General features: G+C 38.0%; 1 protein-coding gene across 1 annotated transcript in view; it reads left to right on the forward strand.

The window, feature by feature from the left end:
* The window catches only part of LOC126188355 (titin), a 516,411-nt gene that overhangs the window by 478,429 nt on the left and 11,026 nt on the right, over window positions 1-26,956 (forward strand). Inside the window, exons 117-121 of the mRNA XM_049929953.1 lie at window positions 14,344-14,498; window positions 14,590-14,737; window positions 19,844-19,998; window positions 22,414-22,564; window positions 26,033-26,137. Coding sequence (XP_049785910.1) covers window positions 14,344-14,498; window positions 14,590-14,737; window positions 19,844-19,998; window positions 22,414-22,564; window positions 26,033-26,137 — 714 coding nt within the window. The remainder of the gene's footprint in view (window positions 1-14,343; window positions 14,499-14,589; window positions 14,738-19,843; window positions 19,999-22,413; window positions 22,565-26,032; window positions 26,138-26,956) is intronic.

Raw genomic sequence — 26,956 nt, forward strand, 5'->3', positions numbered from 1 at the left:
AACAGAACACCTTGATTCACTAGAGATAAGATGTTCATATTCACAGGGCCTGTAAATTAGTATGTTCTGCAGGAATGATTAGCATTTGAACGACGTCAGCTCGCAGGTTCGAGGTCAATACTGATATCGTGGTGCAACACCACCTACTGGTAAAATTTGCATGCTGCTCTTGTCGTTGCTATAAATCGAAGGTAATGACTTGAACAGATGTGCAGGATGCTTCGCAGATGTATCTGCGGACTGTTCCATCAAATCACTGAGTTTGAAAGGGGATGCATTATTTGCATGAGAGAATGTTTTGCATCCATCTGGGAAATTGCTGCTCATGTGGGATGACATGTTTCAGTAGTGCAATGAGTGCATGTAGCACGGTTTGCAGAATGCCGTAAACATGATGAGATGGGTCAGGTTGCGCCACCCAGGTTGTCATCCAAGATCGACACCTCATCCGAATGGCATTGCAGGACAGATTTGCATTCTCCTCAGCTCTGGTGCAACAGTGGGACAGTGAAACACATTGTACACTATCAGGGGTGGCAGTCCTCCTCCATTTATTATGGCATGGGTTACTTGCCCTTTGTCCACTTCTCTGCCTACCTTCGAGGAATGTGCAGAAACATGTTGGATGGCAACGGTGTATGGAATGATGTCACTGGGGACAGGAATGGCAGCAGAAAGTGTTTTCAGACAAATTCAGATTCTGTTTGTTTGAAAATGATGGCCACATTTTGGTTCGCCGCAGACAGGGGGAGTGGCATCACAGTGACTGCATTTGCACAAGACATACAGTGCCATCTTGAGTCCTTATAATGTGGCGTGCTAATGAGTACAACACAGTTGGTGCATGTCAAAGGCACTGCAACAAATGTGACCTACGTGAATGACATCCTGTGACCTGTAGCGATACCCTTTCTGCACAACACCACATATGCCATTTTTCTGCAAGGCAATGCACGACCACATGTTGCTGCATGACTACATGCTGTTTTGGTGTCATAGGATGTCATCCTTTTGCATTGGCCCTCCAGATTGCCAGACTTGTCACCAGTCGATACTGTGTAGGATATGGTGAAAAAATGGGTGCAGCGCTGTGTGACCCAGTGCCGACCACCACAGATAAACTTCAGAACTAGGTGAATGTGGCATGGATGGTTACACCACTGGGTGCCATTCACACCTTCCATTATGCATGGAGCAAGTTACCAGGGCCCATGGTGGACCCTTGTTCCTTCTAGGCAACAGTACACATGCTGAACCGAGGTGACTGAAATGCTAATCATTTCTGCAGAACATTCTCATGAACATGTCCTATAAATATGAACGTCCTGTCTCTAGTCATACAAGGTGTTCTGCTTTTTCTGAACGTGAGTGTAGATTCATAGTATGCACAGCAGTTCTTATAATGCTTAACATAAAGTCACATGACAGCAATCACTTCGGCTAATAATTTGGTCCCCATATTCATAAAATGGTGGAAGTGACAAGCAGCCAGAGTCCATTCAACTTGTCTTACAAATAGTCCTCTTTCTTTTGAATAGGCAATTGCAGACAATAGGTAATAAAACTGCATCAAGAATTTTAAGGATATTACAGTAATTTCGTAAAATTCATGTTTTAAAAAGTTAAGTAACACAAAAGAACAGTGGAGATAAATTATCAGAATGAAACTATGCAATTGGAAAATTGGTTAGTTTCATGTTCTATAGATCATAGTTACAATAAATGTACCAGCATAGAACATTCCATTTAGACACACACACACACACACACACACACACACACACACACACACATACTTGTATTGTTTGATGACATTTTATGTCCTTTTGGTATGGCACAAGAACCATGATCCATGGATCTTGGATCTCACCTCTGTGGGGTGCTTTGAATGTCTTGTTAATACAGATAATCGCACCATAAGTGCAACAACATCTTAGAAGTACCTCTGGAGCGACCAGTACCATATGGCTCCTGATTAGGGGCAGCAGCTTTTTGAGTAGTTGTAAGGGCAGTGGTTCTGAAAGTGTCTGAGAATAGAGAGAAACTGCAATTCTTATAATAGCTAAGGATCTGCAGCTCTGCTACATGATTTAATGTTGATGGCATCCACTTGGGCAAAATGTTCCAGTAGTAAAATATATCCCTATTTGAAGCTCCAGGCAGGGCTGCTCACAAGGATGTTTACATCAGGGGAAACAAAGCTAGAGTTCTACAGGTCAGAATGTCAAATATTAGAGCTCTTATTCGGATAGGCACATTAGAAAATTAAAAAGAGAAATAATAGGATGAAGTTACATATAGTGGGAATTAATGAAGTGCAGGACTTTTAGTCAGATGACTACAGAATTATTGACATGAAACAAAATAGGAATAGTGCAGGATTAGGTCTAATAATGAACAAGAAAACTGGAATGCATGTGAGCTGCTGTGAACAGCATACTGAATACATTGCCATATCCAAGACAGACATAAAGCCACCACCCATCATGTATATGACTACTAACTCCACAGCTGATGAGCAGTTTGAAGGAATATACAATGGGAAATTATTTAAATGATTAAAGGTGGTTTAATTTTGGTGGAAGACTTTGGTTGTAAGAAAAGGAAGAGAAGAAAAAATAGTAGGGTAATATGGTATGGGGGAAGACACCGGTAGAATTTTGCACAGAACATAATTTAATTATTTGAAAACTTGGTTTAATTCACACAAAATAGAGAAAATTGCAGAGCAATCATTGGAAGCAGCTGGTTCCACAAAATATCTAGCAGTATGTTTATGGACTGCTGTGAAGTGGAATGAGCACATAAAATTAATCAAGTGTAAGGCAGAGAAAAGACTGAGATTCATTGAAGGAATCCTCAGCATATGTAGTCCATCAACAAAGGTGATAGCTTACAAAACACTCAAACAGTACTTGAATATTGCTCATCAGTATGGGATCTGCACGACATAGGACTAACAGATGAAGAGGAGAAGATCCAGGGACGGGCAACATCTCTCATTATACCTTCATGTGATAAGTGCAAAAGTTTCATCAAGATGCTCAGCCAGTTCCACTGGCAGACACTATAAGAGAGGCATTCTGCATCATATTAGGGTCTACTGTTGAAGTTCTGAGAACATACATTTCTAGAAGCGTCAACCAATTAACAGTACTGCTTCCTTCTATGTGTATATCGTGGAAAGATCATGAATATAAAATTAGGTAGATTTGAACCTGCACAGAGGCATAGCAGCAGTCATCCTTCCCACACACCATAGGTAACTGGAACAGGAAAAGGGGAAAGGGCGCCAGTACACAAAGTATCCTCTGCCACACACTGTAAGATGGTTTGTATAGTATAGATGCAGAAGTAGATGTATATGTGGAAGAGATGTGGACACAGTGGAAGGTTTCAGATGCGTGGTGGGGCAGAGAATTTGAAACCAGGTTTTAAAGTACAGAAATATGCCAGGGATAAACGTGGACTGTGATCATAATTTATTGTTTGTGACCTTCAGACCTTCTGAAGAAATAGCAGATACTCAAGTTAATTGGCATTGATAGGGATGAGATTTTGAAACCAGATTTTAAACTTCAAACCATTTCCAGGGATAGATGTGGATTTGGCCATATTAATTGGTTATGAACTGTGGATGTAAACTGAAGAAAATGCAGGAAGGTGTGAACATCATCAAACCATCAGCTACTTAGTAAAGTTATGGTTGCAAAATACTGCCACACATTATTTACATAAAAATGGAAAGACCAGTTGATGCTAACCTCAGGGAAGATTAGCTTTGGTTTCAGGTAAATGCAGGATCACCCAAGACAATACTGATACTATGATTTATCTTAGTAGATAAAGTAGAGAAAAGCAAATTTATGTTTATAACATTTATAGATTTAGTGAAGTCTTATGACAGTTTTGATGGTTATACATTCTTTGAAATTCCAAAGATAGAAGACATAAAATACAGGAAGTGAAATATTGTCCACAACTTGTAGGCTGCAGTTACTGGAGCTGAGGGAGATGAAATGGAGGTTTGAGTTGAGAAAGTAGTGAGATAGCATTGTAGTCTATCCCCAAATTATTCAGTATCTAATGGAAACCAAGGAGAAATTTGGAGAAGGAATTGAAGTTCAGGAAGAAAAAATACAGACTGTGCAGTTTGCCAGTGACATTGTAATTCTTTCAGAGACAGTAAAGGATTTAAAAGATCAGTAAATGGAATGAATAATATTTTGGAAAGAGATTATGGGGATAAACATTAACATAAGCAAAGCTACGGTAATGAAATATAGTGTAATTAAATAAGGCCATGGTGAGGATATTATTTTAAGAAAAAGATAAATTTGTTAATGTCAGATATAAACTATAATGTTACAAAGGCTTTTCTGAAAGTGTTTGTCTGAAGTGTAATCTTGTATCAAAGTAAAATGTGGGTGTTAAACAGTTCAGATAAGAAAGTTGATGGGTCACTTCAGGGCTTCAAGGAACTGTCAGTTTGGTAATGGAGGGGAGTGTGGGGGCTGAAACTGGTAAATGGAGTCAAGGCTTGATTATGGTAAGCAGGTTCAAATGGATGCATGAAGCAATAATCATAATGATGCAGAGATAAGGGGCTTGTACAGGAGAGATTTGGATGAAGATCACCATCAAAATCTTCAGGTTGAAAACCATAACAACATGTTACAAAAGACCTTATGGTTGTGTATTTCAATCACTTTAACCCAGATCTAGAATCAGCAGGGAATACTGAAAATCACTTCCCTGACTCACTCAGAGCTTACTGAAAGTAACATGCAGTGATTGTGTGCCTGCATAATACTTTTCCTAAACAAGAGACAAAATGGTATTATATTATATTAGAGATTCATTAAAGAACTGTTTGTAATTAAAATAAAAGTTTGTTTGGTGCAGATACCGAATGAAGGATGGTGCCATTATAAATAACTGTAAATTCTGGGATATAATATGAATATTTATGTGAATAAAGATCAACATCCAATGAACAGAATGGTGCATTAAGCAGCAGGAAACTTTCATACAAATTTGGTCATTTGAGTGTTAATGAATAAACACACACACACACACACACACACACACACGCACACACACACACACACACACACACACTTAGAACTGCAGTCCAACTTCTATTGGAGGAAGTTTCCAGAATGAGATTTTCACTCTGCAGCGGAGTGTGCGCTGATATGAAACTTCCTGGAGACGAGGTACTGGCGGAAGTAAAGCTGTGAGTACCGGGCGTGAGTCGTGCTTCGGTAGCTCAGTTGGTAGAGCACTTGCCCGCGAAAGGCAAAGGTCCCGAGTTTGAGTCTTGGTCGGGCACACAGTTTTAATCTGCCAGGAATTTTCTATTGGAGGAAGTTTGTGATTTTTGGCTGTGGAAGGATATTTGAGTTGGGTGGAGGGAGGGAGGTATTTAGGATTTATTTTGTCAGTGTGGAGTAGATAGGTGTATTCAGCTGATGTGACTGGCTGTTACATGGTGAAGCAGGGGACAAAGCAGGGGTTGCTAGAAGAAACATTGAAAAAATAATGTGGAGGAATATAAGTACGTTTGGATTGAGTATAAAGTGCAAGAGATAGCATAACACTGGTGTGTGTGCATAAGGGTTGAATGGGATGGCTACAGGAGTTGAGGTTGAGGCAAGTTCCAGTTGAGATTGAGAACAAGGAGGTTATGGGCAAGAAGGATGTATTGAAGGGAGAGTTGTGAACTCCATGTATCATAAAGTTGGTGTTGAGAGGTGAAGAAGAATACAGGAGGCAGAGGTTGTGAAGTAACTGTTAAAGTCAACTACATTGTTCTGATCACTGTGTTCCATTACTTGGTGATAAGTCACCTTCCTTTAAATGAATGGTTCGTTCATGGTTATGTCCATGAGAATTCTGTGCTGTGTTGTTAGATGATGAAGCTGCTGTCATAAGTGCCACTGCCTCTGATGAGGGAGGAAATGCCTGCTGCTGGCTCCAAAAGATTATAATCTTGTCAAGAATCTTTCCAATTTTCAGTATTATAACACTACAAACTGCCACTGTGTTTTCTGAGCACATTACCTAAAATGCTTAATTTCGAAAATAGACCAGTAGTTCATCATTCCTTGGTCCTAACTGAACAGTATGATGACACATTTCCTACCACTGCACAGAAATCCTAAATTAGTTCTCCATTTTGTGACTTGTAAATAATAACTTCAAGTAATTTCTTCTTTCTGCTAATTCCTTCTTTCTGCATTGCCAGTATAAAGGTGCCCATTTGCTTGTTAAGTTGAACACATGTAGTTGGTATTTTATGTTTAATTTCTTCACTGTCAGTCAACTGTGATTATGCTGTCACTAGTAACATCTTTCACTATTTACTGACTTATGCTCCAAATCATTCTTGGGTATCTGTTTACTTCAAAGGCTTAATTTATGTTGATTACAATGATACGTCATTTTCTCTTAAATAATAGCCACCTGTATGGTTAATCCAAGAGGAAGTTTATCCATACCTTACATTTTCAGCACCAACATACTACTTTGAAATCTACAAAGAGAACTGCAAAAAAGAAAATCCATGAAGTCAGTGGAACATTGGAAATTATGTTTTAAGTTTTAGCTATTGTTTCTATTCTTTCAAGGCCTTTTATTGTAATTTAGATATTTGAGACACAGAATACAAATTACTCAGGGCTTATGGGATCAACTTGCTTTTCATATTATTCTGAGAATGATGTAATAGAACGTAAGAGAGAAAAGTAATTATATTGCCTCCAAAAGAATAGAAATAATTCATGCAGAAAACTGTAGACAACAAACTTTATATATCTCACAATTAAACTAAACTCCATCTGAATAGGCCTTGGAAGGCCCAACAGTACCAACCAATCGTCATGCCATCCTCAGCCAATAGATGTCACCGAATGTGGATATGGAGGACTATGTAGTCAGCACACTGCTCTCCCTGCTGTAGCCAGTTTTCATGACTGGAGCCACTACTTCTCCATCTAATAGCTTCTCAATTGGCCTCGCAAGTGCTGAGTGCACCCTGCTTGTCAACAGCACTTGGCAGACACAGACGGTCACTCATCTGAGTGTTAGTCAAGCCCGACAGTGCTTAACTTTGGTGATCAGACAGAAACCAGTGTTACCACTGTGGCAAGTCCATTGGCATCTCATCAATAGCTTCTTATTTATTTACTGTCATGATTCTATTACTTTCACAAGCTACAATTCTGCTTCCATGCATGTGTCTTAAAAACTGTTCACAGTTGCTATTTTTCAGCTTGACTTACTGTTTCTTTCATGCTTTGTTATTCCTACATTTCATGTTGGGGAACATCAACTTGGTTAGGTATGTCAAAATTTTCAGGTTGAGTTGAAGAAAGGACATGTTCATTTGAAAGACAAAGAATATCTGTGTGTCCAGCTCTGTGACTGTATAGTTTTTTCCAAACAACGTTTCAGTAGATATCTGGCTAATAATATAGTGTGTGCCAAAAATGAAATGTGTGAACTTGACTGGAAACTCAAAAATCTGTCTATTGCATAGAAAACTGGCAGGAAAGATGGAATAACTAGTATAACGACAACTGCTACCTCGACTCCATAATGGATTATATAAAATGGAATATCCATTTTTGTGTAACAGAAACTGTAGATGAAATATACAACAAGCATTAAATAATGTCTTTTTGTGTTTCTGTGTATGTGGGAGTGGGGGAGGGACACTTTATATCTGATGATAATATTATATTCCATCCAATGGCCCCACTTTCTAATTTTTATTTTTTTAAATTATTTTTCCTTCCTTCTTCATGATTGGTGTTCTCCACTGTATTGTTACTTTACAGTTGTCAGTACAGGAAAAATAGCAGGTATTAATAACTTCTCAGTTTTCCTCTCTTTGAAACTATTCTTGTTTATTTATTGTTTCTGTGGTTTGCTATGTAGAGATAACATTTTACCAGGGGCATGTGATTTTTTTGAATTGTTCATAATGTACTTTTCATGTTACAGATCTTTTGACCTCTTGTGACTTTGTGTCTTAGTGCAGAATTCTCTGTTTTCTTCTTGTTCTTAAGTAATTTCTCTTATTGTGACTGCATTGTACAAAATACAGTGTTTACCTGAAATACGTTTTGTCTAGTTACAAATATTTCAAGTTTAGTTTAGGTTAGTTTACTTGTTTGCATGTTATGTGGATCACCTTTGTGACAACTCAATATGATGTAAAATGTGTCAGAATTTTTTTTATAAAGATTGCAGATAAATACAAATCATAATGGAAGTGTGTATACTTGCTCACTATTTACATAATTTTAATCTTAGTGTGTTATACAATTTCTCAAATGCAGCCCTACCGCAATAAGGTAGACATTTTGCTGTTCATTAAATTCATGTACAAAGTTGAAGAAGTTATCAAGCAGAAATGATTTTGATTTGTTTTTAAAACTGTTTACATTATCTGGCAGCACCATCAGTTCACAAGGGGAGGGTATAGTCAAATACTTTTATGGAGTACTTTTTGTCTAAGTGTGGAATCGACCAGAAAATTATTCAGTAGAAGAGTTTCTTGATAGTATTGAATTATTATTTTTTTAATTAACCTTGCGATACTTGCTATACACTATATCCTTCTCATAGTTCATGCAAGCACTGTGCATTTTGTGACATTATGCAGATATCTTCCAGGACATCAGTCTGTATCCATGACCCGTGTAGCTTAACTCAGGATCTTCAACATCTAAGAATGATAGCTGTAAATAGTGTAGTAGACCAAACATGAATTCTTAAATTGAAATTGGGAAAGTAATATCACACATAATCCAGCTGTGTTGGAAATTAATGTGGTACAAACAGTATTGGCATCAGCACAAATTTAATGAAAAATAAGTGTATTTAAACAAGACATAAATTGTACAGTGGGGAATACATTTCAGTTCATTGCAGCTTCTGTATGTTCATATCATATAGACATAGGCCATATATTCATAGTAACAGCAGATAAAATGCAATATAATGTGTGAAAGTTTAGAGCATAAAAAGGCTGCCTACAGTCTCCTCATGTATTACAGTATTAATCTGTGTGCATCTGTGCCATGGTGCCCTTGCCTGTTTTCAAATGTCATTTATCCATAGTCCACTAGTTTGTCATCTTGGTCTTTTTCCATATCTTAGATTGCGATAACATCCTTATTCCATTAAACATGTATTCAATGGCTGTAGATTCAATCCACCTCCATTAATTTTCATTATAGTTGTAATTACATTTTCCATTCCAGTGTGTTTGCTGATACTCCAATATGTTCCCTGATCCACCTCTTTGTTTGCCTGCCTCTCTTAGTAATCCTGGTGATGTGGAACATGAATAATTTAGGACCAGAGGTAACACCCCACTAAATAACTGAGCTGTTGATTCTTCGAAGGGCATATAAACAAGACTGAGAACTATGCTAGCTTCCGACTACATCCTTCTTCAGTGCGAGTACACATACACAAACACACAGCTAAATTGTCCCAGGTGATTACATTGTGCTGGAACTGCAGCTCAACTGGTGTGAGGTGTTGTGTCAGGTTCAATGAGCAAGGTGAGAGAGAAAGCTGGGAGTGGGAGGGAGGATTGGGGAATCATGGCTATGAGACAGACCCCAATTTAATCATGTTCCTTCCATACTAATGCTCCACCACTGTCTTGATGAACTACAGTGAATACATGACAAGAGGCACTCTGCCTGCCTCACTGTTCTGTTTACAAACTCTACCACACTGACTCCATCACTGATATCCAGCACAACCTCAAATCCCAACTCAAATACTTAGACCAGTCTATAATCTCTACCCAAATCCATCTCCCTCCTCCCATGACCACCACCCATACACCCACCTTGTACATACTTCCCAAAATCCATAAACCTAACAATCCTGTGCACCCCATTGTAACTGCTTACTTTGCTCCCACCAAAAGAATCTCAGCTGTTGATTACGAACATCTCCAACTGATTGCCTGCCCACTAGATTCATGTATCAAAGACATGTGTCTCAACCATTCCCACCCCTTTACTACTTGGATCCCTACATACGCTAGTGATGTCACTTGCCTACAGATCAGCATTCCTAATGTCCACAGTTGTGCCACTGTCAAACACCGTCACCCCAGCATTCTTCCAACTCCAAACTCTGTACCTCATTGCTTATACACCTAACTAACTACATCAGTATTATGAAAAGGATAGTTGCTGCTCACCATATAGTGAAGATGCTGAGTTGCAGATAGGCACAACAAAAAAAACTTCTCTTGGTATAGGAAGAGCAGGAATAGTGAGTTGTTGAACATTCTTCTCTTTTCTGTCAGCTGCTTTACAACCAGTGTTGCATCTGCACAGGACCTGTCTTTACAAAAGCCTCTTTCCTGCTCCTCTTTCAACACAACACAGTCCTCTATTCCACCAATGCACCAACAGTCTTTTGACATCTCTCCTTTTCTGCTAACCCTCCCCTGCCCTCTGTCTAACCTCCTGATTGCACCTAGCTGCCCAAACCTCTCTCCATCTCTTTCCTGTGTGGTCCTGCAAGCAGCAGTTTACTGTCTCTCACCCCTATCCTGCTGTCCCTGCATCTTCTTATCCCCACCACCTGGTTGCATCTCCCATCATGCACTGCTGCTTGCAGTGTGGCCTCAGCAGCCTGAGAATGTGGTCATGTGTGTGTGAGTTGCATTTGCACGAGTTACCTTTTTTCGACATAGGCCTTGTTGGCCAAAAGCTCATTTTGTGATTGTCTTTTAGTCATGCCTATCTGCTACTCAGTACCTCCACTGTATGGTGAGTAGCAACTATCTGTTTCATAATATTGATACATTCCATCCTGGATTTTTCACTTTTTTATTTTAAGTAACTACATCTCTACTCATAACCATTTCTCCTTTGGGGAGAAGATATACAACCAAATCCTCTGTGCAGCCATGGGCACCTCCTTCCAGGCAAAAAAGAATCCACATTCTTTCATTGCCCAGTGTGCCACCTTCCTAAACATTGACCTCCACCTACAGAATTGTCAGGAAAAAATGAAGGAACCAATATATTGTATTAAAATATTTTCTTTCTTTTTTCCCAGTTTAAGGAACTTATTAACATATTTTCTTTCTTGTTTCCCAATTTAAAAAAAATGTCTCTGAGCACTATGGGACTTAACTTCTAAGGTCAGCAGTCCCCTAGAACTTAGAACTACTTAGACCTAACTAACCTAACGACTTCACACACATCCATGCCCGAGGCAGGATTCGAACCTGCGACCGTAGCGGTCGCACGGTTCCAGACTGTAGCGCCTAGAACCGCTCGGCCACCTCGGCTGGTTTTTCCCAATTTAAGGAACTCATACATTTATATGGCATTACTTTGGAGTTGTTGTAGCTTTCATTACTAATAACCTGTGTTTCTGGTTCATATTTAAATACGTAAATTCAGGGGGAGGACAAATGTATGGAAACACCAAAAACACAACACATGACCATGCTTAATTAAGTATAGGAAAACCGCTGGCATTCAAAACAGCTTCCAGTCATTTTGGAATGGATAAATAAAAGTCTCGTATGGCTTTCAAGAGAATCTTACACCTTTCTTCCTACAAAACAGTGGCTACTTCCAGGTGGTGATATAGCAAGTGGATAGCAGTCACACACCCTTCTCTCCAAAGTAGAGGCTCAGTAATATTAAGATGTGCCTGCGGTGGCCAGGAGAGATGCAGCAGTTCACCCTCATGCTCACAAAACCAGTCCTGGATGATGCGAGCTGTGTGAACAGGGGTCGTCTTGGAACACAGCATCACCATTGGGGAATCGACATTGTTCCATGGGATGGACCTGATCATCCAAAATGGTCGCACATCTTTGTTAGCAAAGCAACACTGCAGAGTAATGATGGTGTCTGTGCAATACCGCTATATGGCTGCCCAAGTCATCGCCAAACCCCTATCATTTTTCACTCTTGTGAAGTAAACTCAACCAGAAGTTGGAAATAGTGTGAAACAAGACATATCTGACGAAATGCCATTCAACCATTGCTTCATATCCCAGACGTTCTGCAGTTCCCTACTTATGGGTCTCCTTTAATGTTTTTTTGGTGCTGACAGGGTTCACGAGTGCAACATTTAGTTCTGCAGTAACTTTTAGTGACTTTTACAGCAGTTGCTCCCCCACTCTCCCGCAAGCCTCTTCTGTGACTATCTGTCACAGTCACTCAGCACACAGTTTCATCCATGTTTTGGCTTAGAGGATGATGCTTTTTCCAGTTCTCCTGGATGCAGTGTGAATCTTTATATGGCGTCTCTTGGAATGACAAATACTTCAGCTACCTTGGATATGTAAACACCTTCCATATGAGCACCAACAATTTGCCCACATTTGAATGCACTAAGCTGTGACATAATGCAATCACAACTACACAGACCTTGACTAATGCTTGCAGTGTATTGAGGACATGTGCTGTTTAGGATCAAATACAACAGTTCAAACTGCAGGCTTGTCTAGCATCTGCATTTATGTTCAAGCATCCATTTTTTTAAGTTTTTGCATATTTTTTCCCACACCCTGCAGATAACAAGGTCTATGAATGCTTAGAATCCCACAACTTTACCCTTGATACGCTAACCTTCCAGGGCAAAGAGTTTCATGAGACATGTAAACTGTGCTAAACTGTGGCGGAGCTATTTCCTGTTTCTGTGTGGGTCATATACTAAGTCACCAGTCGATACTGACATTTACCATACAGATTGTCTCTGTGTCAACTGTGAGACATTTAACTCAGTGGGCTGCAGTTTGGATTGGTGACCAGTCCATCCATATTTATTTACCATAGGAAGTGATCTATCAAAAATGTTACCTTATGGATACTAACAATGCATGGTGTAAATAACAGAGTTGAAAATGAAGATCTGTTTCCAGAGCATTGGTTCACTTAATCTGAGCTGTTCTAGCTCGGATGCCTCTGCAAGGGCATGCAGGTACACATGGACAGTGATGGGCCAACAGATGATGTGTTAGGAGTTAGACATTTGTGTGAGCTGCAAGTAGTTAATGGTACCTGTGCCCTTTTGGGCAAAGATAGAACAGCTTGCCTTAATCCTTACTAAGTTGTCACGGGATTACATTTTTCAGTGACACATGCTTTTCCAATAGTGACACGAATTTTGGCATATGAATTTTTCATTTCATCCAGTGTAGGGCTTCCACAGGTTTCAGACCAGATGCAAAGAGATTCATGTGGATGTGGAACTGGCTGTCAGATTATGGTTATCTACATTATCAATGTACTATATGACACTACAAAATAATGTGACCAATAGGGAAGAGAGGCACCTCCAATGTGCAGATATCACTTGGTGACATCTGTTTGGTTAGCTTACCCATTGAATACAGTTATGTAAAGTTCATCTGCAGAGTTTGACTGCATTTCCCACGGAGATTTCCTATTATTATGATACTGTTTTACTTTCAGCCACCAGCTTCTCCATCAGTTGCAGAACCCTGAAATTCTAATTAAGAGCAGACCATGAATTTTTCTTCATTTTGTCATGCAGTGATGGTGATGTTGTATCATATTACTCTTTGATTGTCTGACTATCTTAGTTTTGAGATACCATTTGATCCCATTTGCAATGCACATTATGTGCATCAGTAGATCTTCCACCACTAAGCAGCACCTTGTGTGTATTGTAGTATTGAAACACTTCCCTGGAAAGATATTCCAGTGATATAACACTGAAACCTCAGGATCAAGGAACCTGGAAGTCTTGTCTCTTTTTCCAAACAATACTGTACTGTGGAGAAGTCATTTTGTTACATAAGTGTCTTTTATCTACTACCTGTTTTCTTACAACAGTAATCTTGTGTAGGTCTAAAAACAAAATTAGGGATGATTTCTAGTGGGGGAAATTATTTAATGTATTTTGCTGTTAGAATTACAGTTTTTGCAGATAGTTTTTTTTTTTTTTTTGAGTGGGCTGCAAATCGTACCAAAGTAAAAATACTTATTTACTGAGTGTCATGTAGTAGAGTAAAGAGTCATTGACAAACTCATAAACTAGCTCTGAAGAACGACTGAGGGACTTCCCAAAAGCATCCTTCTACAGTGCTCCTTTAAGCATTTATAATAAATACATAGTTGGAATATTTGGCCTTCTGCTCTATTTGTTTATTAGAACTCAAGTGTTCTCAATAAGATACAGTAAGTGTTTTCAGTGGGCTATTGCAGTTTTCTTCATTTGCATAGTATAACTGTACTACACTAAGAGACAAGTTTCATGTTTCTGTCAGTCATTATTAGTGTCTAACAACCATAAAAATTAATATTTCAGACAAGCCAAGCAAACCAGAAGGGCCAATTATTGTAAAAGATATCCGAAAGGATTCTGTGGTTCTCGAATGGAAACCACCTGCAGATGATGGTGGCCTTGAGCTTTCTAAATACTCTGTTGAAAAATGTGATGTTGAGAAGATGGTGTGGATGAAGGTATGATGTTGCTCATAATAGATTTGAGAACTGAACTTACATTAGAAGAAGCATTATCTGTCAATTAATTGATTGATTATTATTAATTCAGGTTGCTGACGTAGAGAAAGATGTCTCGTCATATTGTGTACAACGTTTGAGAGAAGATTCAGAGTACATGTTCAGAATTATTGCTGAGAATCCAGTAGGAACATCAGAGCCACTTGAGAGTGACCCGATCACCATTAGAAGCAAATTTGGTAAGCAGTGAACTTCAGTCTCATGTAAATATTAAGATGCTTTAATGGAAGTACATTGTGTTCTAAATATTATGAACTGAAAAAAGAGCTTTGGAGGAGTCAATTATACTTACAAATGCTGCATATATGACATTATCAGAATATTATTTATGATCACATCACAAGTACCTATTTCAGTTGTGATCTATAAGGATGGTGGGATGGGGTGAAGAAGGTCTAGAAAAGGGGTAAAAGATAGAGCACAGTATTGTTATCAATATTGCTATATAATGTTTCCTTTTTCCAATGTAAAAAACACAATTTCAGGATATTGAGTTCTGAATGTTATCTTTGCATTTTCAGTATAATCTGTTATTTATTGTACTCAAATGCCATAAGCAAACAATCTGATATAGAAAAATCCACATTATCCATAAGGCTTAGGTTTTACATGGATTGTTTGTACTGCTGACTAAGCTTTATGGCTATGCCGTATCATTTATGTGGGACCATGATGTGGGACCATTTTAGTGTTGACTGCCACATGGGATTAGCCGAGCGGTCCAAGGCGCTGCAGTCGTGGACTGTGTGGCTGGTCCCGGCGGATGTTCGAGTCCTCCCTTGGGCATGGGTGTGTGTGTTTGTCCTTAGGATAATTTAGGTTGAGTAGTGTGTAAGCTTAGGGACTGGTGACCTTGGCAGTTAAGTCTCATAAGATTTCACACACATTTGAACTTTTTTTTTTTTTTAAGTGTTGACTGAGTCTCATGACTTTGATTCTGTTTTGGCACAATATGTAACATGTGTTATTACTTTATCTGAGGAAGCCAGGTTTATATCTGTCGAAACCTGAATAAACTTTTGACACAATTCTGATTAGCTGTACGATTCCCATTTCATCCATAATTCGACAGATGGTGATTGCTGCCATGTTCAAGATTTTGGATTGTTTCCTTCTAATTGTCAGAGTCTGTGCAGCCAGTGGGCAAGGAATGGTACAAGGCTGTCTGAAGAGTAGTCGAATCATATGCACCAGCTGTCAATACTATAACACTGTTGTGCACAATGTCGATGTTTCTGGAACAAGTAATTGTGGTCAACCTTCACAAAATCCATTGCTGATAGAATCAGGACTGAGAGAAAATTCTGGAACTGATTGTAAACATTGTATATTTTCAAAAGATAATACACAAATGGCAACAGGCAAAGGTCTGTAGAGATTCATGCATCTGTGAAAAGATCTATGCATGAAGCATACAACAACCACCACCATCATACCTCAGCAAAAGATCTGGCTGAGAACCCAAGAAAATACAGGTCCTTTGTAAAATTGCTAAGCAGATATAAGGCTTGCAACCAGTCACTCACTGACCAGTCCAGTATGGCAATCAAAGATAGCAAAATGAAAGCCAAAGTTTTAAATTCCACGTTTAAGAAATCATTCGTGCCAAAGAATGGTACAAACATACTGTCATTTGACCATTACACAGTGTCCTGTATGTATGACATAGTAAAAAGCATTCCTGGCATGGAGAAACAACTGAAAGAGTTGAAAACAAATAAGTTGCCCAACTTAGTTTTATAAAGAGTACTCTACAGCATTAGCTTCTTACTTAGCTTTCATTTATCATGAATCTCTTGCCCAATGGAAAGTCACAGGTGACTGGAAAAAAGTGCAGTTGACTCCTATATATAAGAAGGATAAAAGAACAGACCCACAAAATTACAGATCAATATCCCTAACTTAAGTTTGCTGCAGAATTCTAGAACATGTTGTGAATTCAAACATAATAAATTTCCTAGGGCCCAATAAGCTTATGTCCACAGATCAGCATGGTTTTAGAAATCATTGCTTGTGTGAAACTCAGCTTGCCCTTTTCTCACATGATGTACTGTGAACTATGGATGAAAGGCAACAGGCATATTCCATATCCTTAGATTTCTGGAAAGCATTTGACATGGTACCCCCCTGCAGACTGTTAATGAAGTCATGAGCATATGGAATAGATCCCCAGATATGAGTGGCTCTAAGACTTCTTAAGTGAAAGAATGCATTATGTTGTCCTTGATGGCATATGTTCATCAAAGACAATGCTTTCATCAGGAGTGCTCCAGGGAAATGTGGTAGGACCACTGTTATTTTCTATATACATAAAATGATGTGGCAGGCAGGACGGACAGCAATCTGCAGTTGTTTCCCGAATAGTGCTGTGGTGTCAAAGATGAGTGACTGTAGGATGATAAAATGTGACTTAGATAAAATTTCTATTTGGTGTGATGGATGGCAGCTGGCTGTAAATGTGTAAAAATGGAAGTAGATGCAGCTGAGTAGGAAAAACAAACCTATAATTTTTGAGTACAGTACCAGTCATGTTGATGACATATGTAGACTTAATGTTGCAAAATCAAACCATACAAACTCCAGGTAGGAATATCAGCAATATAGGAAAAGACAGAATGCTATCTATTACAAAGAAGACATGTTAAGTTGCAGACAGGCACACTTAAAAGACACTTACATAGAGCTTTCAGCCACGGCCTTCATCAGTAAAGAAAGACACACACCACTCAAACACACAAGCCAGCATACCTCATGCACACACGACTTCCAACTTCAGCATCTTGGGCCAGAATGCTGGTATTCTTATAAAAAAGCATTATAATTTACATCCATCATTCATGCATTCCATTTTTATTATTGTACTTTAAGTTTCTCTATGAATATTGAATTACGCTATTGTATTAAAGCAAAATCAGCCACAGCATGCAAAACTTCTACTTGCAAAGTATGCTGCATGCATGCATTCTGGGGTCTCGGCCTGCCTCACTGCCTCTCAATTCATCTTGGCTTTGCTAGATCCATCAGATCAGTTGAGAACTAAACAGTAAAGCATGATGCGACACTATTCCTTGTGGTATTTGGTGTGGCATTATTCGGTTGGCATGAATTTCTGCAGTATGACAGAATTGTAGTAGTATTGCTATTTTATACCTCACTATTTGCTCATGGCATAAAAAATCAAAGGTTTAGTGACTGTTTGCACATAAAGAGGTAATCTCGCTACCTGTCATCACAAACCTTTAATAATGAATGGGAACCAGTTCTTTTTCAAAGAGAGAGATGAGAATTCTCAGTAACTATTATGCAGTTGCATATTCGACAGGCACTGCAAATTTGTTGTAGAATGGCATTAAAACAATATTCACAAAAAATGTAAAGATTACATGCTGAAAGAGCAAAGAAGTACAATGACCAGCAGATGATTTTCATGGGATTAATTGTTTTCTATCTCTGAAAGCACTTTGTGTTAAATTTGCAGGCATGGAGCATGTGATGATATTGGCAGTGCAAATAGTCAATTTTCTTGAGTCACATTCATTATTACACTGCCAGTTTCAACAGTTTTTGCTAGAGCTGAACAAAGAGTATGAAGATATTATACTGGATGCCCCACAGTGTCTATTATAGGTTGTCTCTGTTATAGATTTCTAAGAGTCATAGAGAGAAAATAGTTGATAAAGTTTTGATAAGAAACCATGTCCAGAAATTCCCTGCTTGGATACAAAGAAATTTGAAGATCGGGTCAGCCTGAAATCTCCAGCTTCACAGTACACACTCAAACAGAGAAAATGGCTTTTTAGTTAGTCCCTGTTGTAATTAAACATGAGGTATATTTTTTCTCCAATTACAGCAACAGCTGTGAGGAGTGAGAAACTGCTACTTTATTTATTTATTATCTTTTTTTTGCGTGTAGCCACCAACTAGTGACATTCACTACTGGGAGGATTGACTGTGTTGCTACACAGACACACTGCATTCTCAGCTTTGAAAGGGGTGTCCTTCATCAGGTGTAAAAGAACCCAGTGATGAACACTCAAAACATTGCACATGCTGTAGGCTCCTGTAGAATACACAGATGAGAGCTCATTGTCTCGCCTGTGTGCATACCGTGTAGTGGGAGATTTGAAAGTGATGTGATCTTCAAACTTACTTTACATCAAAACATTGCTTACTTATCAAAACTGTATCTACTATGTCCCCTCTACAATCCCTTGAAGCCTGTAACAAGAACAGTGAAACAACCTGCGTATTGCTGCAAAGTACATGGGTTGTGCCAAGGGGCATGCATGGAACACTTCTTTGGTTTAAGATTTGCTATTGTTGAACTTCTGAAGGAGAAAGAGAAGCAGGAAACAAAATTACAATACCCAGAATGGACTGCAGACCTTGCATTTTTAGTGGACTTGAGTGCACCCTAAGATGCTCTCAGTAATATGTTGCAAGATGAAGTGCAATTTATTTGTGATTTGATGGGGAATCTAGATGTATTTAAAAAGTAAATCACATTGTTGAAGGGACAACTTCTGGTAAAGAACCCTATCCATTTCCCTAAAGTCTCTAGAGTTAAAGGAAATTCAAACTTGGAAGAATTAATTGCACCACTGAAAAAACATTTTCACACATTTTCAGGACATTGTCAGTTTCTCATCTATTTCTGGGCTCTTTTCAAGACTGTTTGGCTCTTCAGTTGCAAGCACCCGTGTTGCATTTGCAGATGGACCCAATCAGTATGCAGTATAATTACTGTGTAAAATACAAATTCCTTTGTGTTAGAACTATCCAGGAGTTCTACAAAGTTTTCCTCAGATAGAATTTCAATCTCTCCAGTGCAACATTTCACAGGTGATAACAACGTTTTGATCAACATGCTTTTTATCTCATTATGTAACTAAAGTAATAATTTTGTGCCAAGCTGAAGGATGAAAATCTGTGAAGCAACCTGTGTCTGACTGTGTGCTGACAGTTTGTGCCAGATATACATTTTATTATATCTTCAGCATACCAAAAATGAATAAGTCATAATTTGCTTTGTTTGTGATCTATGTTAATGAGAAATGTGAAACAAAGTGCCATGCCAGGTGTTCAGTAGTCACTGCATAGCCATGTAATGCAGTTTGTTTGCAATTTTCCCATTTCCTGCTAAGACAGTGTGGCGTGGTGATGGGAGAAGTGTGTACTCAGAAGAGAGAGATCTGCACATGTGCACTGTTCTCGGCGATAAAGTATTTATGATTGTAAAGTTATTTCTTCAAGTGAGAGAAACAAGTATTTTGTTTTATTTTCAGATAAACCGTCTGCCCCAAGAGGACCACTACATGTCTCAGGTATGACTGAGACATCTTTCACTGTCGCTTGGCAGTCACCAGAATCAGATGGAGGTGCTCCAGTGCTGGAATATGTTGTAGAACGCAGAGAAGTGGGGAAGAAGGCCTGGCAGAAGGTCAGTCATTATACTGTGTGAAATCTTTCAGTATAGAATGTGTTGACAAAATAGCATACATTGCTCATGCAACTTTTTTACAACATTACAATTAATAGTTATTCTGGATGGAAAACTAAACAAAAATTAAAAATTACAGCCACTCACTAGTAACTGATGTAAAGTACCATTCAGAAATATGTAACAGCATAGACATAGCTTGTGAACTACAGATCTTTTTCTAGTTTGAGCACATAAACAACCTCACACAAAAATGCATCTATCTGTGGCTTTGGTGATGCTGTTAATGTGTGGTTGTAAAGGTTATAAGAAGTAGGAGATATGAAAGGCATGAGAAGTAGTGGGAGGTATGAGTATGATAAAAGTAGGGGGGGAGGGGGAGATAGAAAGAGAGAGAGAAGTCGCTCACAGCAGTAATAGAAAAATGAATTTTGAAAAAGACAACCTTATACAATTAAAAGAGAGGGGGGGGGGGGGAGGAAACTGAGGGGAGAAGTAAGGTAATTACCAAGATGTGCAGGGAAGATATGGTGAAAAAAATTATGGGAGAAGATAAAAACGTTTGAAAACAAAAAACCAACATCCAAGAAGATATTACAAAAAGGAGCAAACAATTATTTTATTCTGAAAGAGAAATTAAATCTATTTTTATTGTATCTCATTGGTTATTACATGAGACAGATACCATTATACCTTTGGGTGTCTAGTGGCATAAAATCTTAATAGTTTACGTTGTTGAAGACAATTTCCGATTAATACAAAGAACTGAAATGAGCCAAGCAAGCATTGTTGCGGAAAAAACATGTCTGGATCATCTTTTTCCAAAATAATTTATGTATCAAAAATAGTAGATATTCCATACAAGGCTCATTTTAGTAAAAAAAAAAAAAATACAGCATACACTGCTGAATCATTGTGACTTCTGTGTGGCAAGTAGACAACTCAAAAGGTGACCATATCCAGTCTACTTTACCCATGCAAATTCAAAAAGTTGTATTTTGTTTGTACTGTACCAGTAGTAGCTGCTACCAGCTCATGATGATATGGGTCCATCCTGTATAAAACACATCCAGAATCATCAAAATCAGCCAACCTTTTGAGTACTTATGGACAAACAAATGTAAAAAATATACATGATGAAGTAACAACTTCCTGAGAAAGGAAGACTGGGATATTGTGAATCTTCTTTTACCTCTTTAATCTGTTGGTAACTGTCTAAAGGAGGAAGGAAAATTAGGTTTTAAAATCCCATTAGCCTTGATGTCATTAGAGATGGAGCACAAGATGGGAATGTTTCAAGGTCGGGGAAGGAAATCGGCCTTTCCCTTTCAAAGGAACCATTTCAGCATTTGCCTGCAGTGATTTAGGGAAATCACGGAAAACCTAAATCTGGATGGCTGGACACAACTTTTAATAGTTGTCCTCCCAAATTTGAATCCAATGGGAACCTATTTGATTGGCTTAACAATCAGCTTTATGCAACAGGCAAATCACTCTACCCGCATATATAAACTTGTATTAAGGCATTTTCCCCTGAACATGAAATTACATACTTACAATCTAAGATTGCTCCATGTACTACATTATATTGAAAATTGTAAATTATACACTTTCGGTGTTTTTATAATGTCTCAGTGAAATACATTCAGGTCCATGGCTGGCTGGAGAAAATGTTCCACACAAGCAACATATCATTCCCTCCTATCTATTATAGTAAGAAGATACTTTCTTGTTACACAAATATCGCATGACCAGGAGTAGTCCACAGTTATCTCTTCTATGTTTATTTTGCTCTGGATACCTTTCCTGAATCTTTTGTTACACAACTTACAGTTATTACCATTTTTAGTTCGCTTCTATCACTTTTATGTGGTGAAATTTACACCTACTAGTCCAGTCAGTGCCACTTTGGAACTTCTTCATAGCAAATGTTATGTATGTTAAAGTTATTAGACCAGTTTGGCAACCATGCAAAATATTTCAAAAACAAAGTGTCATTATCAGGCACTTCGTTTGGTTGCTGCCAGGAAGTTGGGACAGTCTCACTCTATACTCATGGGCATCCCTTACCAACAACAGAATACTATTATTTTGTTTCCTTTCTTCTAATTTGCAGTGACTAGTGAACTTTATTTTATTGACATCCCAAAACAACCTGAAAAAATGTAGGCTAAGGTTGGATGCAGTCTGAATACAATTTAAGAAAAAAATTTGTGTAATTGTGCATTTTATGCACTTATGTTCATTTGTATAATAAATGGGTAAATTTTGACAAAATCAATGGTAACATTATTATGTATTCAAATGAAGTGTGCATTCAATTAATATAGTATAAAAACCTACTATCTTTCTGAAATTTATTTGTAAAATATCACCAGATTGCAGTATGTAATGTAAGGAATACAATGCTAACAGGTTGGAAGCACAACAAAAGATGTGACTCACATTGAAGTTTCTGGACTTAAAACGAATTCATCGCACAATATCAGGATAACAGCTAGAAATGAAGTTGGTCTCAGTGTACCATTTGCTCCCGAAGATGCAATTACTGTTGGAATGAGAATAAGTAAGAAACAGTTTTTGTTTCCTAATCATCTTTATCACCAAGATACTGTTTTACATATTAATATATATAATTCTTTTTCTGCTTCTAACATACCTATGCAGAACCACACAATTAAAAATTTATTCAGAAGTTGACAGCCTATATCAAAAAATGTTTTAACTAATTTTTTGGTAGTGTAGTTACCATATTTACCATTACAAACAGAGGAAATTTTTGGAGTGCATGGCGAAATAAGGAAGCATGATATTTATTTTCTTAAGTTTGGAATGATATTCATAATTACAGAAAAATTGCTCAGTAACTTGAATTTCCAGACATGCCGAACACTAATTTGTATTCACAGCTTTGCCTCCAGTGTTAAAAGGAGTAATGAAATATGATTTTTTTTTTTTCATTGGGAGGGTAATGTTATACTGATTGTAATTGCCTCTCATTCATAGTCTCTGAAATAAAATATTTCATTCTACACAAGTGTGTGCACTGAAGTGAAACTTTACTGAAGATTTAGACTGTGTGCATAAATATGCTTCCATGGCTATAGTAGCCAATGATTTAGCCAGGGGGGGGGGGGGCAAAAAAAATGATGATTTGTCAGCTTTGTTTCTGAGTAATTGTGAAAATCTGCTTGTGCAAAACTGAAACTTTTAAACATGGGTTCAATGTATAAGATCCAGAGAAAATGCAATGTAATCTTATTATTTTGGGATGCGATTTTACAATATGCCTATGCATGTTTGTCCTGTCTTTGTGAATCTGAAGGCAGAAGTTTTCATGAAGATAACTTACCTTAGTGCTATTAACTGCTATTTGTGCTTTATAGCTTTTCTCTCTATTAACTATTTTCACAGGAAAAATTCCACCCAAGTATGCAACAAACGCTTTGTTGGTAATGTTAGGTGCTTTTCGAGCAAGAGGTGTGGCTGGCTATTGTAAGTAATGCTTTGTGCTTGTGCTAAATGTTCCTTGTCTAAACTTTGTTTTACAGTCCTCTACAGATAGTCCCCCTAAAATTTTAGGAACTGCAAGACACTAATCCCCTCATGTTTGGTGTTACAAAAGACGATAATATCTTGAATAATAAACTATTATGTTGGTTTGTAGTTTCAAAATCTACTTTTCAGATGCTGTGAGAGCAAGAACATTGTAGGCCCTACTGATTTTTTGTAGTGTATTTGTATTTTCCATCTGTGTCTTTGCTTTAGATAACATGTTTTATCTTGGTGGTGGGGGGGGGGGGGGGGAGGAAGTGGGGGGGGGAGAAGCTGTACATATTACTATGTGATTTGTACCACTATGTCTGACTCATTTTCTTAACAACTCATTGTAAAATGTATAGAAAATATCTGAGGTAGATAGACTGTGGCTTTAGTAAGGTATCTGTTTTTGACTGGTGTTTTAATCTATGTTTCTATAGCAGAAAATTTTTAATCAGTCTCAACTCTAAGGAAGCGAACAAAGTGCTTTGTGTGTTAGTGTTTGTTTGTTTGTTTGTTTGTTTGTACCATGAATGTGATAAGCTTGTTTTGCTACAAACAAAACAACTGAACTGGCGAAGAGTTCTCGGGCTTCCAGCTGGGTGGCGGTGTCTTCAATCTGCGACGTTTCGACAAGTGACATACTCGTCATCTTCTGGCGCCAGAAGATGACGAGTATGTCACTCGTCGAAACGTCGCAGATTGAAGACACCGCCACCCGGCTGGAAGCCCGAGAACTCTTCGCCAGCTGTATACGCCGGGAAAGCATACATTCACAAAACAATTGAAGCTTAAATTCGTTTTTGAAGCAGATCACAGACAATTCTTTTTATGTAATAACTGCCTTCCAGAGAACACTGGTAGATTTGTGCAATAAGAAGTTCAAACCACAATATTATGGGTCAGAATATCTTGAAGAATAGCAGCAGAAATAACTTTAGTCTGCTTCTGATTCATGTGTTCACTACAAAATGGAAAAGAAAATAAGGCATTAATTATTTCTGAAGTAAAAGGAGCTGGATCATATATTCATTTAATTTTTACTCATTTGAGCTTCTGAGTCAGTTAGGCAATGTTGTAACATATCCAAAATGTATTCAAGGGAAAGAATGAAACACGGAAATATGAAATTCCAGAATAAAAATTGCAGTGGAAAGGACAACAACAAGGACAATATCAACAATACAAATGTAGCATAATAATTTACTTCGTTTTACAAATCTCATTACTTAAGTTATTCATTCATTTTGTTCTGTAAATCCTGTTATAAAGGAGATCACTGTGGTTATGTGGAACAAGTTAATAACAGGCAGGTAAAAAGGATGGTGTGGGGCACAGCTTGTTCATAGGTAGCTTCTAAGTCAGTTAGGCAATGTTACAACATATCCAAAATGTATTCAAGGGGAAAAAATGAAACACTGAACTATGAAATTCCAGAATAAAAATTGCAGTGAAAAGGACAACGTCAAGGACAATATCAACAACAAAAATGTAGCATAATAATTTACTTCATTTTACAAATCTCATTACTTAAGTTATGCATTCATTTTGTTCTGTAAATCCTGTTGTAAAGGAGATCACTGTGGTTATGTGGAACAAGTAAATAACAGGCAGGGAAAAAGGATGGTGTGGGGCACAGCTTGTTCATAGGTACCAGCTGAATATTTTCCTGGAACAATTTGGTCAAACCGTAAAACATTACATCAAGATGGAAGTACTAACACGGACAAAGACCACAGTCTTTTTTTTTTCATTTTTTATACTGTGACTCCTTCAGGGCAATGAAGGCTAATAGCAAAGACCAGAAAAATTTCAAAAGAGTTAGTGGTTAGAGAAGAAGTCACTCAGTACTCTGACAAGGAATAATGCTAATTAAATTCCTATTATGCTTATTAAACATCTACTATGAATAGGCTTCTATTCTTGTGGCATATAGATAACTATTGCTTTGTCTTGAGCATTCATGTTTTCATGCAGATAATAAGTTGAAACAACATATAAACAGTAGTAATATAACTGAGGAAACAGCAGTCCTCCTCTCTTCTCCCTCGAACTAGCAGCATTGCTGTTTATTTTACAATGTTAAACTTAATCTGAGTATATGCTGGTAGTCCATTATTATTAATGCTGTAGTAACAGATGCTACACTTTGCTAATGCATATGTTAACTTTTTCCTTATTCCTGTAGGTTCTCCTTCAGATAGGATTCATAAAATGTAATGAATGAATTATTACTGATTGGATTTGTGTGTGTATGTGGGAGGGGGGGGAGAAGAAAACCGCAAACTGCAGTGATCAAGGAAAATGTGCTGCCACACATCAAAAGAAGAAGAATTAGTGGTCAAATCCCCTTGCATTTGCACTTTAAGAGTACACATTCTGTGGAATCTTCTATACATCTTTTAGAATAAAAGTATTTTGTTGATTGTTTCTTTGTGTTATTGTGAAGAGTGTAACTTCTGTGAAAAAACTGACTTCATTTCTATTTTTTTAGGTGCCCCATCTGCACCAGTTGATCTACATATTACTGATTTCACAAGCAAGAGTGTCACTCTGCAGTGGGGCCCCCCTGCCAGTACAGGTGGAACTGAACTAACAGGTAATGTAGACATTTTGTATTCTGCATAAAGTTTGCATAATATGACTACATTGCTATAATTTTGTTAGACACTTATCTATCTTCTCTTTCAGTTATCTTTGGGGGGGGGGGGGGGGGGGAGGTATTTATGAAATCTGAAAGAAGAGTAAAATACAGGAATCCCAGTTTGAGTGACATTAGTCAGTTCTAATAATTTCTTCCAAGACTAGCATTCCTGGAAGAAAGGATACTGGAGAGACCTGGCTTAGCCACAGCCTGGAGGGTATTTCCAGATTGAAATTTTCACTCTGCAGCGGAGTGTGTGCTGATATGAAACTTCCTGGCAAAATAAAACTGTGTCCCAGACTGAGACTTGAACTCAGGACCTTTGCCTTTCATAGCAAATGCTCTTGCCTTTTGCAGGAGAACTTTTGTGAAGTTGGGAAGGAGATGAGGTACTGGTGGAAGTTAAGTTGTGAGGACAGGTCATGAGTTGTGCTTGGGTAGCTTGGTTGGTAGAGCACTTGCCCGTGAAAGGCAAAGGTCCTGAGTTTGAGTCTTAGTCTGGCACACACTTTTAATCTGTCAGGAAGTTTCATATTGCTGGACATAAGGAGTGAAACTGTTATAATCAGCAGCAGATGTGAATATTCTCTTTAAAAACCAGAAAAAACTGAATTTAAATGAAGAGGTGGAGTAGAATTAGCAGAATTACAGTAAAATTTTTTTAAATGAATGGTGGGGAGAGAAGAGAAAGGAACAGAAAAAAAGCAAGAGATATTGATTACTCTTCATTAAGATTATTATGTCAGTGGCTGAAGGCATGAAAGAAGATGAAAA

Source organism: Schistocerca cancellata, chromosome 5, assembly GCF_023864275.1.
Source record: "Schistocerca cancellata isolate TAMUIC-IGC-003103 chromosome 5, iqSchCanc2.1, whole genome shotgun sequence".
NCBI classification, from domain to species: Eukaryota; Metazoa; Arthropoda; class Insecta; order Orthoptera; family Acrididae; genus Schistocerca; species Schistocerca cancellata.